The following is an 18,127-nucleotide window of genomic DNA, read 5'->3' as shown; positions in this document are numbered from 1 at the left end:
TTGTTTGGATGGGGAAATGATTCAAAATTCAGAGATGCAAGTGGACTTGGGACTCCTTGTGCAGGATACCGTAAAAGTTAACCTCCAAGTTGAATCGGTGGTGAAGGCAAATGCAATGTTGGCATTTATATCTAGAGGAATAGGATATAAGAGCAGGGATGTAATGTTGATGCTTTAAAGCCACTGGTGAGGCTTTACTTGGAGTACGGGTACAGTTTTGGGTCCTTATTTAAGGAAGGATGTTCTGGCATTGGAGAGCTTTCAGAGAAGATTTACAAGAATGATTCCTGGAATGAAAGGATTAGTATATGAGGAATGTTTGATGGCTCTCAGACTGTACTCATTGGAGTTCAGAAGAATGAGGAGGGAGCTCAGAAGCATTTTCAATGTTGTAAGACTTGGACAGAGTAGATGTGGAAAAGTTGTTTTTCATGGTAGAGGAGTCAAGGACAAGAAGGCACAACTTCAGGACTGAAGGGTATCCATTTAAAACTGACATTACTTCGGCTAGAGAGTGGTGAACCTCTGGAATTTGCTGGCTATGGCAGCTGTAGAAGCCAAGTCACTAAGTGTATTTAAGGGAGAGATTGTTAGGTATCTGAATAGTCAGGGTATCAAGGCTATGAGGAGAAGGGAGGGGAGTGATGCTATGGGGGAATGGATCAGCTCATGATGAAATGGCGGAGCAGACTTGATTGGCTGAATGGCCTACTTGTGCTCCTATATCTTATGGTCTCTTTTGGTCTTATGGCTCTGTCAAGTTGGATATGGAGATGAATGTTTCCTCTTATAGGACAATTTAGAACTAGGATTCACTGTTTAAAACCAAAGGGTTTCTCATTTAAGGAACAGAAGAAGCATTTCTTTTCTCTCGCTTAGACAAATAGATGAGAAATAGCCATGAATCTTTGGACATTCATTCAGCTGGAAGTTTCTGAATATTTTTAATGGCATGGTGACAGGTTCTTGATAACAAAGGGGTGAAATTTTACTGTGGCTGCATAGGAATGTGGTATTGAACATTACCTTGTTAAACTCAAACACACTCAGCGGGTCGAGCAGCATCAGCGGGACAAAAGGAGTGGTCGATGTTTCAAGCTGAAGCCTTTCTTAAGATTCAGCTTGAAATGCCAATCTTTTGTTTTCCTAGTGATACTTCCTGACCCGCTGAGTTCCTCCCAGCAGATAGTATTGATTGCAGCATCTGCAGTTTTCTCTGAGTTTTCACAAAGTTGTTAAATTTTGGATTTGACTTGGCATGCAGAGTAGCCAACTCCCGCTGCTAATTTTTGCTTGTCCGTTCGACTTCTCAACCTAACTGGGTTGTAAAAGCTCAGTCAATGGGTTTATACAAAGATAGATTTTTTAGATCTAAAAGATATTAAGAGATAGGAGGCCAGAATGGAAAAAAATGTATCAAGGCCATTAATTTACCGAATGGCTGAGCAGACTTGAGGGGGTCAGGCGATCTATGTCTTGTCTGTTTCTTATTTTCTTAGGAATCATAGAACATCCTGGTCACTGTTTAAACTTTAATAGGAGTCACTTCAGCAGAGATAGCAATTTAATTGGAGGGTTCAGACAAGGAGCAAAGGGAAAGAAAGGCATTGCTTTGGGATGAGAGAATGGGCTCAGAATATACAATGACTAAAGGAAAAGATGGCTATTGCAAGTTCACAAAATGATCGAGGTGGAGAACTTTGGGGAGAGATAGTGGTGACAGTTTTGAAGGGAAAGGATCTGGACCAGAGAAGAAAGAGTCTTTAACAACATAAAGTAGCAGGTGATCTTGTGATATAGGTTCAAGATTCCTTTATTGTCATGTTATAGTACAGAACATGTAATGTTACACAAAAGTGCCTTCTGCCTGCCATAAGGCAGTCAGAGTGTTGCCCTGTGCCCCTTACAGTACAAGAGAAAGAGAAGCAAATGAGTCTCTTCAGAGTCACTGAGTGTCTGTGGATTCGCCTCCAGTGCTCCCACAGCCTAAGCAGCCACACAGACTCCTGTATAATCCAATGACAACACGAACTCCAGATCCAAACCTCCGAATCCCCCAGAAAGCCTTTAGCACCAGAGGCCCTTCTTGTCTTCAGCACCCTCTCGAACCCTGCCTCTGATGCCTGGTTCCCATGAGCCAGTTGCCAGCAGCCCAAAGCCCATGTGGGTCCTCTGACTGCAAGTCGCACGCAGTCTGAGCAGGTTCCTCAGCTGCTGATCCCCCTGCTAGTTCTCAGCTGTTGTCATCTTCCCTGTTGGGTTGTCTCCTATGCCTCTCCTTCTCCACGGGGCATAGATGCAGCCTTCTTAGGCACAGACCCTACAGTTGCAGGATTTTAGTTTAAAAACACTGTGATCTCCTCCATCAGGCCTCTTAATGTGTGTCCAGAGCTGCTGGCATTAAGACCAGGTGGGTGAACTCTTCAGAGCAGTGCTGTGTCTCCACTCTCATGGACAAAACCTCAATACGATTTACATAACGCCAACATACCCATGTGGAATATCACCTGGTTTTACACACATCATTTCAGGACTGGATTTACGCTCAGTTTGTAACATCAGTATATATGTTGAGAATACATAGTCACCTCTTAAATGTGTTTCCACAGAATAGTCCAAACTTTAAAAAAAAGTTAGCACAGATGAAAAGCTGAGTATGACAACCTGACTTCCATTAATCATGCTTCAAGAAATCTTCTGTTAATTGCATAACCTATTTATCTGTAATATATTGAAGACTTTCCTGTGAGTACCAATAAAAACTTACCCCATTGCTTTGCCCTACAGTTATGAAAAAGATTCTCCTCTAACTCACCGCCACCTCTGCAGTGTTTCAAAAATAGTTAACCATGTAGAATTTGTCACTGTACTCATTTCTCAACGCTGCATGCTGTAACATTGGCTGGTAATTTATTTCAAAAAGCGCTGATGTCAGTCTTCTATTATTCATGGGGTGTAACTGATTAATTGTATATTCATTAAAGTGTTAATTAACATTTATCTGAAGAGCGTTTCCACTTCATCAATAATACCTGAAGATAGCCAACAGATAATAAATGGTTCCTCCTCTATATTTAAGGTATCATTCTAATGTATCACATTCATCAGATTCCTGAACAATCAATGAACCAAAGACACTGCCTCACTTTTCATGCTCTGTTACTTGTTTTTGTTTATAGTAATGTTGTAATATGAATGTTTACATTATGACGCTGCTGCAAAACACGGAATTTCATGACTCATTCACAACAATTAATTCTGATTCTGGAATCCAACATCATTAGAAATGCTGCATTTCTGCTCATGGACCAGCCATTTTTAATTCCACACATCTATTCCCACACTGATATGTCTATCCATGGGCTTATACACTGCCAAACCGAGGCAAATTGGAGAAACAACTAATATTCCATCTGGGTATTTGCCAACCAAATGGTATTAACATTGACCTCCCCAGCAAAGCCCTCCCCTGAATCTTTCTCTTTCTCTATCCCTCTGTCTCCTTTCCTTCAGCTTCCCACCCTTCCCTTTTCTCTCCATTCAAAGAGCTACATCCCTCCTCATATCGCCTCAGCATTTTGTTTTCTCGTCAACCCTCCCACCCATATTCATCTATGACCTCTTACCTGTAGGCCTGAACTTCCCCCCCCTCCCCCAACCTCTTCTCCTCCCACCATTTTATTCTGGAGTCTCTACTTTTTGCTCATACCTTGACGAAGGGATCAGGCCTGAAATGTTGGTTATCCTTTACTTCCTATAGATGCTGTGTGACCTGCTGAGTTTCTCCAGCTCTTTTGTGCATTGCACTGCAATCATAAATTTTGTTGTCTTTCCTGTTCAGCTACCATATATAGCGTACATATGATTACTCGAGAGGATAAATATTTCTGCTTTACATTTAATACATTGCTGACCAGTTTGAATTAAGTTCAAACATTTGCTGTCTCAACTAATTCAAGGACTAGTTCATCAAGTTAAGCCGAGTCCATCATGGCCGCTGCATCCCACCACTGAAGACTTTGTCTGATGAGAAGGCTGCCAACATCATAAGAGAGCTCTATCACTCTGGCTATGCTCTCTTCTCACTGCTTCCTTTAGGCAGAATGTACAGAAGCCTGAAGTATGGCATCTCAAGATTCAAGAATAGTTTTTTTTTAAACTTTATTTATTCGTTCAAAATACAGATAATAAGAAACATATATAACAATAAATTAAACATGAACAATATATTTTATATATTTTCAGCCAACTCTCCTAAGGAGAGCCATAGAGAAAAAAAATAAAGAAAAATTAAGCATACATATTAAAATCTAATCAATGTAAATCAAAATGTAAATATTCTGAATATAATAACCACTTATTAATTAAAAAACTATAGTTATCACATGAAACGTGATTTTTTCCATTATTAAACAATATTTAATCTCATTATGCCATCTATTAATATCAATCATATTCGTATCTTTCCACGTACTAGCAATACATTTTTTTGCTACAGATAATGCTAAATATACAAAAGCAAGTTGAAATTTATCTAATCCCAGACCTTTCAGAGGTTGCAAACTACCCAATAAAAATACTGTCGGATCTAAAGGATTTTTAATCTTATACAGGTATTCCAGAAAAAGAATAGTTATTTTCCAACAGACTACTGAACATCCTCACACTATCTTGCCAATAAACCTTGTTATGCCCACAAAGACTTGTCTGCCTGACTGAGCATTACAATTTATTTTCAATTATGTGTTTCTGTTCTTCTTATCCATATATTATCTTTTTGTCTCTTCTTATGTTGTGTTATACATGTTGTGTTTCATATATTTGGCAAGTAAGCCTTCATTCTTTCATTCCATAAATAATATTACAAAATATTAACTAATTGAAAAACTACCACGTTTTGTGGTAAACCACTGTAATGTGTAATTATCTGGTGAAGCAGACCAGATGTACCTGTGGCCCCTCCCCAAGGCCCCTGCAACTCAGTGCAGGACAACCAAACTGTAGGGATATGCCATGTTCTCAAGAAAATTAAAGCCTATTGGTTTCTCCTGAGTGATTGATGGGGCATCAATTTAATTCACTTGAAGTTTTCTACAAAGGGCAGATCCTCAAACCAGAAAAGCTGGAAAATGGCCCTCGATCGCCTGAGGCATCTACTAACTTTGAGCTCTGACTGCAGGCCTCCTCTACCATTGTGTGATCAGAGACCAATAAACTGCAAGTACTGCACTCCTGGGTCAGCACCTGGTGTACTCCATGATCAGGAATCGGGAACGCCACAACGTACCAGGAGGCCATGGATATCCTGCATAAAAATCAACGTTGTCTATGCTAGACACCTTCTAGTGACTCGAAAGCAACCTGGTGGGTCACACACTGAATATCTTGGGGCCCTCAGCAGGACCTGTGGAAAGCCATGACTGCCGCAGAGTATACAGAGGACCTGATCTTGGACACCTGTGTCGCAGGGATCAGGTTGAAATTACGTTCGACAGACATTTGGAGCAAGGGGAACTTGGTCTGTGGAGAGCAGTCGATTTGGCAGGTACACTGAAGGTGGCTCTCCAGAACATGGCCTACTCGACTGACAACGCAGCCACCTTATAGTCCCCCTGTTTGCAGCCATCCTGGGATATGCCACCACACCCCCCCTCCCAGCCCCCCGTTCCACTAACGAACTGACTACAGCAGCAGTGTTCCGAAAAAGCCTTTCCACGCTCTCGACTGCTCTGGTAACGACCAGACCATAGCTGCAGTGTTCCGGGAACCCATAAAGTGCTACTTCTGTGGCCTGGGGAAGCATCAGAGGAAACACTGCCCAGTGAAATATTCAATCTGCTCCTGCTGCGGGAAGAAGGGCCACTACGCCAAAGTGTGCAAGTCCAAACCCCTTCCTAGTAGCACCACGTGTGGATTGTGAGGGCTGTCTTCCACAACACCACCATCATCTGGGGCCAGTAGTGCCATGTGTGATCCGTGGGGGCCACCATCTTGAATACCATCTTCAGTACCCAGCTGAGCAATGGAGGGTGCCATCTTCTGGATCCGTCAACACCGCATGCAGGCTCTGGGGGCTAGCATATTGGATGTTGCAAATTTCTACTGCAGCGATATGCAACGACAGAACTCTAGCCTCCATGAAAGTCTGCACCTACTCACCAGGTCGATGATGGACATTAAGTTAAACAGCCACATGACGAGTTGCTTGTTCGATAGCCAGCGCATGGAGAGTTTTATATATCTGGACACAGTGCAGTGCCTCTCCCTTATGACATCTCTTTGGCATCCAAGTCCTATACAGTGGGCATTCAGGGTTTCTGTATTGTGACTTTAACACTGCGGAATACTGTATATGACAACTTTAGAATGATGGTAATGCCACAGCTCTGCTTTGCTGTATTGTTGGGTTTGATTTTCAATGTCACCTTAAAAGCGTGATGATGGAGTTTGATAGAACCATCCTCCTTCACCTGTGTCACTAATTTGATAGCCAACTCCCTGCCATACACATCCACCAATCAAACAACTTACAGGCTCTCCATATTTAAAGACTCTCTCCATTGCTATTCTCCAACCTCACCACTGACTGCAAACTCATTGCCACTAAAAGCAGATGGTACAGGGACAGGGCCTTCATCCAGGCAGAGGTACAGCATTTAATTAAGGAAGGGGTTATTAAAGTCAGCAATAGCACTTGGAGAGTGCAGGTAGTGGTAATGCGGAATGGGGAAAAGAATAGAATGGTTAATTGGATGCATGCCCCCTTCCATGCATTGCCAACATGGGCAAAAAAATTGCCCAGTATCAGATTTTCTCGACCATCGACCTAAAGTCAGCATATTACCAGCTATCCATCTGCCCAGAGGACCACCAATATATGGCATTCGAGGTGGATGGCTACCTCTACCACTTCTTGTGGGTCCCCTTTGGTGTCACGAATGGCGTTTCAGTCTTCCAGCCTAAGACGGACCATATGGTGAATCCATACGAGTTGTGGGCCACTTTCCTATATCTCAATAATGTCACTATCTGTGGCCATGACCTGCAGGACCATGATGCCAATCTCCAGGGAATTCTCAAGATGGCCGAGCTCCTTAATCTGACATACAACAAGGCCAAATGTGTGTTCTGCACAACTCACTTGGCCATCCTTGGCTGTGTTGTGGAGAACGGTGTCACTAGCCCAGAATGCATGTGACCACTCTTGGAGCTTTCCCTTCCATGCAGACTCAAGGCTTCGAAGAGGTGTTTTGGATTTTTTATGCACAGTGGATCCCCAATTATGTAGACAAGACCCGCCCTCTTATCAAATCTACGTCCTTCCCTGTAGCGGAGGAGGCTTGTTCAGCTTTTAACCGCCTCACGTCTGACATCGCCAAGGCCACAAGGCAACAATCAGCAGTGGAACAAAATCAAAAATGATAAAATACAGCGGTAGAGAATAGAATTATCCACCTATAACTTTGACATCCTGTACCGGCCAGGGAAATTTAACAAGCTTCCAAATGCCCTGTCCCGTGGGACTTGTGCCAGCTCTCAGATCGACCGACTACAAAAACCTCCGTAATGATCTCTGTCACCCCGGAATCACCAGGTTTTTTTTTTCATGACAAAAAACTGCCAGGTCTGTACTGAGTGAAAGCCTCACTTCTACAGGCCGGAGAGGGCACAACTTATTAAAGCCACTCGCCCCTTTGAGCATCTCAGTGTTGACTTTAAAGGACCTCTGGTCTCCACTGACAGTAACATATACATCCTTAACATCATCGACAAATACTTCCGTTTTCCATTTGTCATCCCCTGCTTGGACATGACCGCTGTTGCAGTCATTCAGACCCTGTGCAGCCTCTTCACTTTATTTGGCTTCCTCAGTTATATACTCAGCAAATGGGGGAATTTCCTTTGAGTGATGAACTGTGCCAGAACCTGTTGGCCAGAGGCATTGCCACAAGCAGGACCACTAGTTAATGGACAATTGGAGAGTGAGAATACTTCAGTCTGGAAAGCAGTCTGCCTGGCCTTGCAGTCCAAAGGCCTCCCAGCCTCACACTGGCAGGAGATTCTCCCACAGGCCTTCCACTCTATCAGGTCCCTGCTGTGCACCGCCACTAACGCTACACTACATGAATGTATATTTTCCTCCCCTAATATTATATACTGAGGAAACCTGCGACTATTTTATGCTAGAGCATGAACACTTATACAGCCACATCACACTTGAGAGTGGTGCATGCACAGTGACAGACATTGTATCTAAAGGTGACACAGTAGCCTGATGTGAGTATAGAAATGTGCTGTAAACGTACAAGCCTTTCTAGTGGACTCAAAGTCCCTGACTGTGTCTACGGTATTTGCTAGTTTCAAACTATATTTTCCTATGAAAGCTTTCTGCACTTTGGGGTGAGTGCTTCCCCAAATTAGTTGATCTACTATTCTCTTCTCTATTTCTTTGAACTTGCATTTCATAGCAATAATCTCAAGTCTTGTGAGGAAATTATCTACCATCTCGTCAGGCTCTTGTCTTAATCCCTGGAACACATATTGCTTTATTCTATAGTTGGATTGTGGTTCCAGATGAGAGGAAAATTTTTCTAATACCCTCTCTGGGTTATTTTCTTCCTCTTCAGCTAGCTCCCAGCTATTAAACAGGTCTAGTCCTCACACCTTTGTCCAAAGAAGGATGTAACTAACCTATTCCTCTAGTTGTCTGTTGGATAGATTTTGCTTGGCAGGGTGGTCTTGTACTTTCTACCATTCAGAGCTCTGCCGGGGACTTCATGTTGGCCCTCAAGGGTGTTGCTCGCGATGACAGAAGAGCAAGGTAAGGGTCTTCCTTTGCCTCTCGATACTGAGTGAGCATGTTTTTAATTGTCTGGATATGCCTCTCAATGAATCCATGGCCCTCATGCAGATGAAGGTTGTGGGTTTTCCCATCTCTACCAAAGACCTAGATGTCATCTGCAATGCCGACAGTGCCCTTGCATCCGCTGTAGGTCTCACTATCTTTTGCTGGAAGACGTCTGGGCTCACCTTTAGGCCAAAAGGTAGTCGCAGGAACTTGTACCAGCCAAATGGAGTATTGAACGTTGTGAGCAGTGTCAATTCTTCATCCAGCTTCATGTTCCAATATCCATTCTTTGTGTCTAGTTTGTTAAAGATTTTAGATACTGCTAGTTCAGAAGTGATGTCTTCCAGCGTTGATATTGGATAGTGACCTCTTTTGATTGCTTGGTTTAAGTCTTTGGAGTCCAAACATAAATGGTGCATGGTCTAGCATAAAAAAGTCCCAGGTTTCCTCAGTGTATAACAACCTGATATGTGTAAAGAAATATGCTGTAAGCTTACAAGCCTTTCTAGTGTCTATTTAGACTTCAGATGGTACAACCCGGACACGACATGGAGGCAGCGGTGGGATCGATTGAAACCCAAACCATATAGGAAAAAAATTAAATACTAGAAAGACTTGTAAGTTTACAGCACATTTCTTTACTCAGATCAAGCCACTGGGTCGCATATAGATACAATGTCTCTCACCGCACATGCACCACTCTCAAGTGTGATGTGAGTCTTACAATGTTAGTGTTCATGCTTTAGCATAAAATAGTCCCAGGTTTCCTCAGTATATAACACCTAGGAAATCTGTGACAGGGACCACACTACTAGTATGGCTGATGACCCCAGGGCCCATCCTGCTCCGGAGTCATGTGAGGAACCACAAGTCTGACCCATTGGTCGAAAGGGTCCACCTCCTCCATGCTAACCCCCAAAATGTCTAAGTGACATATCCAGACTGACATGAGGACACCGTTTCAATTAGGGACTTGGCTCTCTCGAGGGCCCTGAAGACCGCTGCTAATCACCCACATCCTCCTCACCATTGAACGCACATGAGGCACCCGACCTCTGGTATCCTTCCTCCACTAAGAGGGAGGGGACACCAGGCACAGCACCTTACTCCTGTTCGCTTCCTCATTGCCGCTTGTGATTCTAGTGACAACTGTGGTGTGATCGGCAAACTTGTAAAGCCCTTCAAAGTGACCTGAGGTCTTGTCAGAGGTCCAAGAACTGACTTCTTGACAAGAAATTTAGTGCTTTACAGAACCTGCCAAAGAACAGTACAGCTCCCAAGGATAATATTCAACAGGCAGTCACTGTCATTCTCTTGACCTTGTTGCTAACAGTTTGATAACTTATTAATGATTTAAAAAATCTACAGGTCAACAGTCAGCTGCTTTGATGACACATCATTAACATTGAACTTAATGTGGGTTTTTGACAGCAGGTTAGATTTCAGCTCAGCGGATTCTTGTTGAAAAATGCTACATACATTCAGGTAAAATGATTCATCGTCTTTCCCAGAGGACGCGAACTCAGGGGTGCTGAGTAATCCAACACAGACTGAGCTCTGAACCAAGTCAGTTACTGGTCTCAATGGTGCAATTATATAGTATTTACAATTTCTCTGCCTTTGTGGCAGTCACAAGTTCCTCGACACTCATTTCAAAAAGGAGCATGGTGAGATGGACCATATGGCCCTTCAATCCTGTTCTACTGCTGAATAAGATCATGGCGATGCATTGTTCTCACTTGAATTCTACTTGCTATGAATCCAAAAGTCTGTAAATATGAAGTTTGAATATATTTATTAACTAGTCTCCTGTGGAAGACAATTTAAAAGATTTGCAGTCCTCCCTCTGTTGAGATTTTCCTTCATAATCAGTTGACCACTTAAATAGAGGCTTTTAATGGCATTCACTGGGATCATTGCTGAAATAGGGCTCAAATCGCTATCGAGCATCCCTCCCATCCATCATCCAGGATCTTTGACCCACTACCATCAGGAAGGAAGTCCAGGAGCATCAAAATCAGGACTGTCAGGCTGGGAAATAGCTTCTTCCTGTGGGCTGTGAGATTGATGAACGGTATCCAGTAACCTTGGGTCTCTTATAAATGAAACGAGTAAATTATTCTAAAATATTTATATATATTTATTTTAGAATATATTTTTATGTATATGGATGATTATTATGTGTATACAGTATGTCCATGCACTGTGGTCCAGGGAAATGCTGTTTCATCTATATGTAGAGTCAGATGATAATAAACATAAACTTGACACTAAAGTCTGAAGAAATAGTCTCTCAGGATGTACCTCATCAATCCCTCTCAGGATTCAACCTCTCCCTGATTCTGATGAAGGTCATCAACAAGAAATGTTAACTCTTATCCCCTCTTCGTAAGTGCAACCTGACCAAGTTCACAAGACCACCTTTCAAGCATTACCTGTCAATAAACTAACAATCAAGAGTCACCTTGAAGGAACAAATGGGATCAAGGGCTGAGACTTACCTGTGACCTTGCCGAGGTTGAGGGATTTCACACCGTTGAACTCTGCATCGGTCCCTGATGAGAGGTTGAATCTCAGTGCTAGGAATTGATCAATCTGCAAACAAAAGAAATGTGACCATGTTAAAGGTTGCTTGGCAATGGGAAACTATGTTTTTTTTTAAGTAGAAAGTTTGAATAGATAGAGCAAATGGGAGCAGGCTTTTTCCATTGAGGTTGGGTGAGACAGGAACCGGAGGTCATGGATTAAGGGTGTAAGGTGAAATGTTAAGGGAGAACATAAAGTGAAACTTCACAAAGAGTGGTGAGACCTTGGGATGAGCTGCCAGCTGAAGTAGTGAATGTGGGCTGGAGTAAAATTTGGATAGGGTGGGTGGGGCAAGGAGGGCTTTGGTCCGTGTTCACGTCAATTGGGGTAGGCAGAATAGTTTTTGGCACAGACTAGGTTGATCTAATGGCCTGTGGTGGTTCTTAAAGTCACATAATCAGCCATGGTAGTGCAGGCTTAAAGGGCTGATTGGCCTCCTGCACCTACTTTCTACAAAATCTGTGAAATTCCTTTGCATATTATACCCACACTTTATAACCCAGGAAACTAGAAGTAATCCATGAATTGTGAGATTATTTACATAGAACAGTATAGCACAGCCCAGGCTATTCAGCCCACACCATTGGCTGAATATATATATAAACCTATTCCAATCTAACCCATCCCAACCTCACACCCATAGCCTTATATTTTTCTTACATCCATGTGCCTACCTAAGAGTCTTGTGAATGTCCCTATTGTACCAAACTCCACCATCATCCCCAGCAAGGCATTTCAGGCACCCACCATGCTCTGTATAAAACAAACTTACAGCATCTCTGCTGTCTCTCTAAACTTTCCTCCACTTACCTTAAATGGATGCCCTCTAGTATTGGATATTGCCACGTTGGGAAAAAGGTGCTGACTTCCACTCTCAGCAACAAAATATTTATCCATCCAAGCCCCCCCCCCCATGATTATGCACGTTTCAATAAGTTTATCCCTTATTCTTCTAAACTTCAAAGTCTATAGATCTAAAGTGTTTAGCTTCTTTTGAAGGTACATGGCTCTCAGATGACACAAACTGATTTTATTTCACTAAAACGATTCATTCTCCTTACTTAGCCTGCCTTTGATGTTGTTATCAACACAATTCTGCACTTAGTCATCTATCTGCACTGTGGGGACACACACTTTGTTCCTTCCTTGCAGCCATTCATCAGGGAATCCTGTCTAAAGGATTTTTCCATCCATTAAAGCATCTCTCTGAGGCACTGCCTCAGGAAGGCAGCCAACATCATAAAAGCCCCCCTGATCACAACCTCTTAACACTGCTACTTTCATGCAGAAGGTACAGAAGCCTGAAAACCAGCACTTCTAAGTTTAAGAACAGTTTCTTTCCAACAGCTATTGGGCTCTTAAACACTAAACATAAAATATCCCCCAGCAAGGCATTCCAGACAGCTACTGCTCTGTGTCAGCCCTAAACTCTCCTCCTCACTTTAAAAGGATGTCCTCTGGTACTGACCATTTCTGCTCTGGGAAATGGCCAATACTCTTTTCCCTCTGTGTTTAAAAAAAAACTTAGCTCTGAGGTCTCCCTTAAAGCTTTGTGCAATGAATGCTGTCTGTCCTGATTAACATACAGGTAAGTTCTGCATTGCAGCCTCAATCAATGGGCATCTCGTGCTCTTAAGTTAGCCATGTTGCTGCTACCAATGAGTCATTCTGCACTCCCCTGGCTTGGCAGCAGTGATGGAGTGAGGCGTATGCCATGCCAGAGAGGTGACAGATTGTAGAAGAACATGAAAGTCTGCAGACACAGTGGTTGAAGTAAAAATACAATGCTGCAGAAATTCAGCAGGTCAAACAGTGTAATTTATATAATAAAGATGCATTACCAATGTTTTGGGCTTGAGCCCTTCACCAAGGTATAAGTCAAATGTAGGCAGGCACTGGAACATAATAGTGGAGTGGGAGGGGCACTGTCCCACAGGCAGGAGATAATGGAGGGAGAGCACATCAACAAACAAGGGGAGGGAGATGGCTTTGTGAATAGAGAGGGAAGGGGTGGAGAACTGAATGATTCTGCAGTTATTCCTGTTTTCACTTTCTAAGACAATCAGTTAATGGACACAAGAGATTTTGGCTTTGTGACTTAAGGCCAGTTCCAACCAAGGTATGTTGGTTGGAGATGGTGGAACCTCCACTATTCCTTTGATCAATCATCCAATAATACACCCTATCAATTGAATAGGAAAAAGATCCAACCACTTCTGCTGGGCTGGACATAAAAAGATATCCAGTGCCAGTCCTCACTCATTATAGAAAAGCAAAAGATATTGCAACAATTCTGCTTCTAATTATTGTTGGTTCCTTTTACATTAGAAGCATCCCAAGACTTCAATAAACAAGATATTTTTCAGTGGCACAATGCAGTCAGCCATTGCTAAATCCTTTATTTGGTTAAGTTATTAATTTAGGCTGCGAGATCTTGGCCTTTAGATTAGATCTCTAGGTTTGGGAACATTCCCCCCCCTCCCCCCCCCACAGTTGCTATCAAGGTCTTAAATCTCCCCTTGTTACATTAATCATGGTCCTCTCTGAGCACTGCTTGTACTATTGAAAAGTCATTTTTCTTTTGCACAAGGATAGCTGTGAATATTTATTATCTATCTATCTTTTGTATTTATTGTCTCTTTTGAATTCAATTATGTCCACTATTGCAGACTTTTGTTTAATGAATATTTTTCTACTTCCTGACAAAGGGCTCAGGCCTGAAACTTTGGCTACCCTTTACTATGGATTCTGCATGAACTGCAGAGTTTCTCCAACACATTTGTGTATTGCACTTGGCATCATCATCTGCAGATTTTCTTGCTCAAGACAGATTACTTTTGTTTGGATACAGGATCAAAGAATATGAACTATAAATGAAGGTAGGTCACAGGTCGGTCATAATCTCACAAGAGGAGGAGAAATGCAGAGGTTTAATCTTAATCCTGTGTTCAATTTGAGAACTGTCCTCCACATGATGAAGATTGAATGATTTAATCCAACAGCATCCTTGCTCATCTTCTCCTCCAATCAAGTTTTTTTTTGTGGTTATCTTACTTGGTTCATTGATACATCTATACATACAGCTCTGGATTCCCTCCTGTAAAGGTAATGTTCCAGAACAGGTCAGTCCCCATCAATATGTAACAATGGATGGAGTTGTTGGAGGGGGGATATGTATGTGTGATGGACTGAGACATGTTCACAACCCTCTGCAGTTTCTTGTGGTCTTGTCTTTTCATTGGGTATAGTTGAAGCAAAGGTTGATAGGTTCTTGATTAGTTTGGGATAAAAGGTTATGGAGAGAGGGCAGGAGAATGGGGTTGGAAGGAAAAATACACCAGCTTTGATATGAATGGTGGGACAGGTTTGATAGCTGAATGGTCTAATTTAGATCCTCAGTTTTATGGTCATGGGCAGAGCAGTTCCTGTACCATTCAGTGATACACCCTGAAATGATGCACCTGCAGAAGCCATTGAGCTTCTCTAGTTTCCTATTATTTAAAAAAAAAGATTTAGACATACAGCACAGTAACAGGCCCTTTCAGTCCATGAGCCCATGCTTTCCAAATATATCCAATTGATCTACAACCCCGGTACACTTCAAATAGTGAGAGGAATCCAGAGCCCCCGAGAAAACCCATATGGACATGGGGAGAACGTCCAGTCAGCACTGGACTCGAACCCCAGGCCTGATCATCGATGCTGTAATAGCATTGCTGATTATGTGCCAAATTCCCTCAGGCCAGTGATGAACTTCCTTGGCCATTGCAGAAACCAGAGTCGACCAGGGTGTGGTGATATAATATATCTATATATATATATATATATATACTGTTGCTGCTCTGTGTATAAGTGGCTGGCCCGCCCATTGATGACTCGACCCCATGTAACCCCTCCCCCTGTGACCTGGCCATAAAGGTCGACGTCCCTGCCCCCTTCCATTCATTCGAGCACATGGAGTTGGGCCAGCCGAAATCTAATGTGTATTAAAGCCTGTTGTTTTTCACTCGACCTTTAGTGTCATTGATAGTGTGTATCAATTTAAAACACATTCATTTTCCCCACGGGATGGACAAGCTGCTGAGATCCGACTGCCTCGAAATTGATCCACAGATGGACGGAGCTGCCGAACGGTATGAGCAGTGGATCGCCTGCTTCACAAACTTCCTCGAAGTCGCAGCGGGCCTGGTGGACTCGGAAGGAAAAAAACTCAAGGTCCTGCAAGCTAGATTTGGCCACTGAGCATACCTGGCAATCCGGAGCTGCATGACCTACCCAGAGACCATGGCTTAACACCACAACCTCTACTGACCCCAGGTGTACTCACAGTATTGACTGGCCTCGAGGAGACAGCGATCTGGTGAATCCATGGATGAGTTTCTCCGAGTGCTGTACGACCTGGGGAGAGACTTCTAGGGCACTGCGACAGCCCCCATGCCCGTAGCCCAGTGTGTGGAGGAGTTGGTCTGAGATGCCTGCGTGGCTGGAATGAGGTCTGATTACATTCGTCAGCGACTGCTCGAGGAGGACAAGCTGCCCCTGAAGAGAGCCTTCCAGCTTGCCAGGACTCTTGGCTTGGCCCAACATAATGCCGACGATGGGGCCTCCATATTGGGACCTGACATCACAGACAGCCTCCGCAAAAGTGAGCCACAACCCCACCGCTGTCACAATCGGACACCTGAAGTGCCACTTCTGCGGCCAGTAGAAGCACCCTCGATGACTCTGTTTGGCTAAGGAGGTGATCTGATCGGGATGTGGGAAGAAAGGACATTAAGTCCAAACCCTCCCGAGCGAGCAACGTGGTGCTGATATCACGTTCTGCCCCAAACGGCTTAACCATGTGCGTGACTCAGGAGTCGCCATCTTGCCATCCTCTGCCATCCTGGATGATGTCACCTCCGCCTTCCGCTGTCTAGATGACGTCATTTCCTCCGATGCGACAGTGTGGTCAACATGTAGGCCACCATCTTACCGGTTGGGCCTCCTCTCCGACAGCGACAACGACAACCTGATCCTGGCCTCCATGACTCTGAACCAGTGCAGCCCTCATCTGATTGCCCACTGTCCGACAATGGTAGCACAGAGAGTTTTATTCACCCAGACACTGCCCAGAAACTCTCGGTCTCTCTCTCTCTCTGTCAGACCCACGAGTGGCACCATCTCTATGGCCACAAAGGATCAATCCGCTGAGATCCAGGGGTACTGTGTAGCATCGTTAATGGTGGGGGGGGGAGTGAATGCTATAACTCATTTGCTTGTGTTACCAGAGCTCTGTGCGCTGGTACTCCTGGGCTTTAACTTCCAGAGCCAGTTTAGAAGTTTGACGATGGCATTCGGAGGACAAGAACCATCCATAATGGTACACAACCCCAAACTCACAGCCCCCTCCCTCCACCTGTGGCCTCTCCACCCTCCGCATATCCCCTCCATTATGATTTGAGAACCTGACCCCGGACTGCAGGCCCCTCGCGACAAAAAGCAGCCACTATAACGCCGAGGATCGGGCATTTATAAAGTTCGAGGTTCAGCGACTCCTAGCAGGGGGAATCGTAGCTCCCATTTTGAGCCCATGGCGGGCCCAAGTCATGGTGGTCGGGGGACAGAGCAAACCCTGTATTGTGATTGATAACAGCCAGATGGTCAACCACTTCACCCAGCTAGATGCTTACCCCTCACCCAGATAGCTGATATGGTCAATAAAATAGCCTAGTACAAAGCGTACTCCATGATTGACCTGAAATCGGCATACCACCAACTCCCCCTTCACCCAGGGGACAGCAAATACACAGCCTTCGAAGCAGATGGCAGGCTTTATCACTTCCCCAGGGTCCCCTTTGGAGTCACCATCAGGGTCTCAGTGTTCCAAAGGGAGATGGATCAGAGAGTGGACAGCCATAAACTGATAGCAATGTTCCCCTACCTTGATAATGTCACCATCTGCGGCCATGACCAGCAGGAGCATGATATAAACCTTGTGAAATTTCTCAGCACAGCCAAGTCCCTTAACCTGACTTATAACCAGGAGAAGTGTGTGTTTAGTACCACTCGCCGGGCCCTCCTTGGATGCGTCATGGCGCATAGTGTCATTGCCCCCAACCGTAGGCATCCCCTGATGAACTCCTGATATCACACAATCTCAATGCGCTGAAATGATGGCTGGGGTTCTTTTCTTACTATGCCCAGATTACACTGATTAAAGCCTACCCCTTCTCCTTATCGGCAGAAGCCCGGGCGGCATTCAACCAAATCAAAAGAGACATCGCTAAAGCCACAATTCATGCCGTAGACAAATCCATCCCATTCCAGGTGGAGAGCGATGCCTCTGACTTCGCACTGGCCGCCACTCTCGACCAGGCAGGCAGGCCAGTAGCATTTTTTTTCCACACCCTCCACGCCCTTGAAACATGGCACTCCTCCGTTGAGAAGGAGGCACAGGCGATCATTGAGGTCATGCGCCACTGGCGTCGCTACCTGGCCGGGAAAAGATTTACCCTGCTGACAGACCATTGGGCCATTGCCTTCATGTTTACACAATGCTGTTGGGTAAAATAAAAATGATAAAATCTTGAGGTGGAGAATTGAACTCTCCACCTATAAATACGATATCCTATACCGAGGCCAGACAAACTCAACAATCGCCCAAATGCCCTATCCCAGGGGACATGCGCCAGCATGCATCTGGACTGTCTC

General features: G+C 44.1%; 1 protein-coding gene across 9 annotated transcripts in view; it reads right to left on the bottom strand.

Annotated features, from left to right (window-relative positions):
* Window positions 1–18,127, bottom strand: part of LOC138761898 (contactin-associated protein-like 5) — a 1,131,905-nt gene that overhangs the window by 45,438 nt on the left and 1,068,340 nt on the right. For all 9 annotated transcript variants that reach the window (XM_069934824.1, XM_069934828.1, XM_069934827.1 and 6 more), the window contains one exon: window positions 11,350–11,443. In XM_069934824.1, coding sequence (XP_069790925.1) covers window positions 11,350–11,443 — 94 coding nt within the window. The remainder of the gene's footprint in view (window positions 1–11,349; window positions 11,444–18,127) is intronic.

Source organism: Narcine bancroftii, chromosome 4 (genome assembly GCF_036971445.1).
Source record: "Narcine bancroftii isolate sNarBan1 chromosome 4, sNarBan1.hap1, whole genome shotgun sequence".
In the NCBI taxonomy this organism is placed as follows: Eukaryota; Metazoa; Chordata; class Chondrichthyes; order Torpediniformes; family Narcinidae; genus Narcine; species Narcine bancroftii.
The sequence above is the reverse complement of the archived record's forward strand: the minus strand, read 5'-3'. Positions and strand labels throughout refer to the sequence as shown.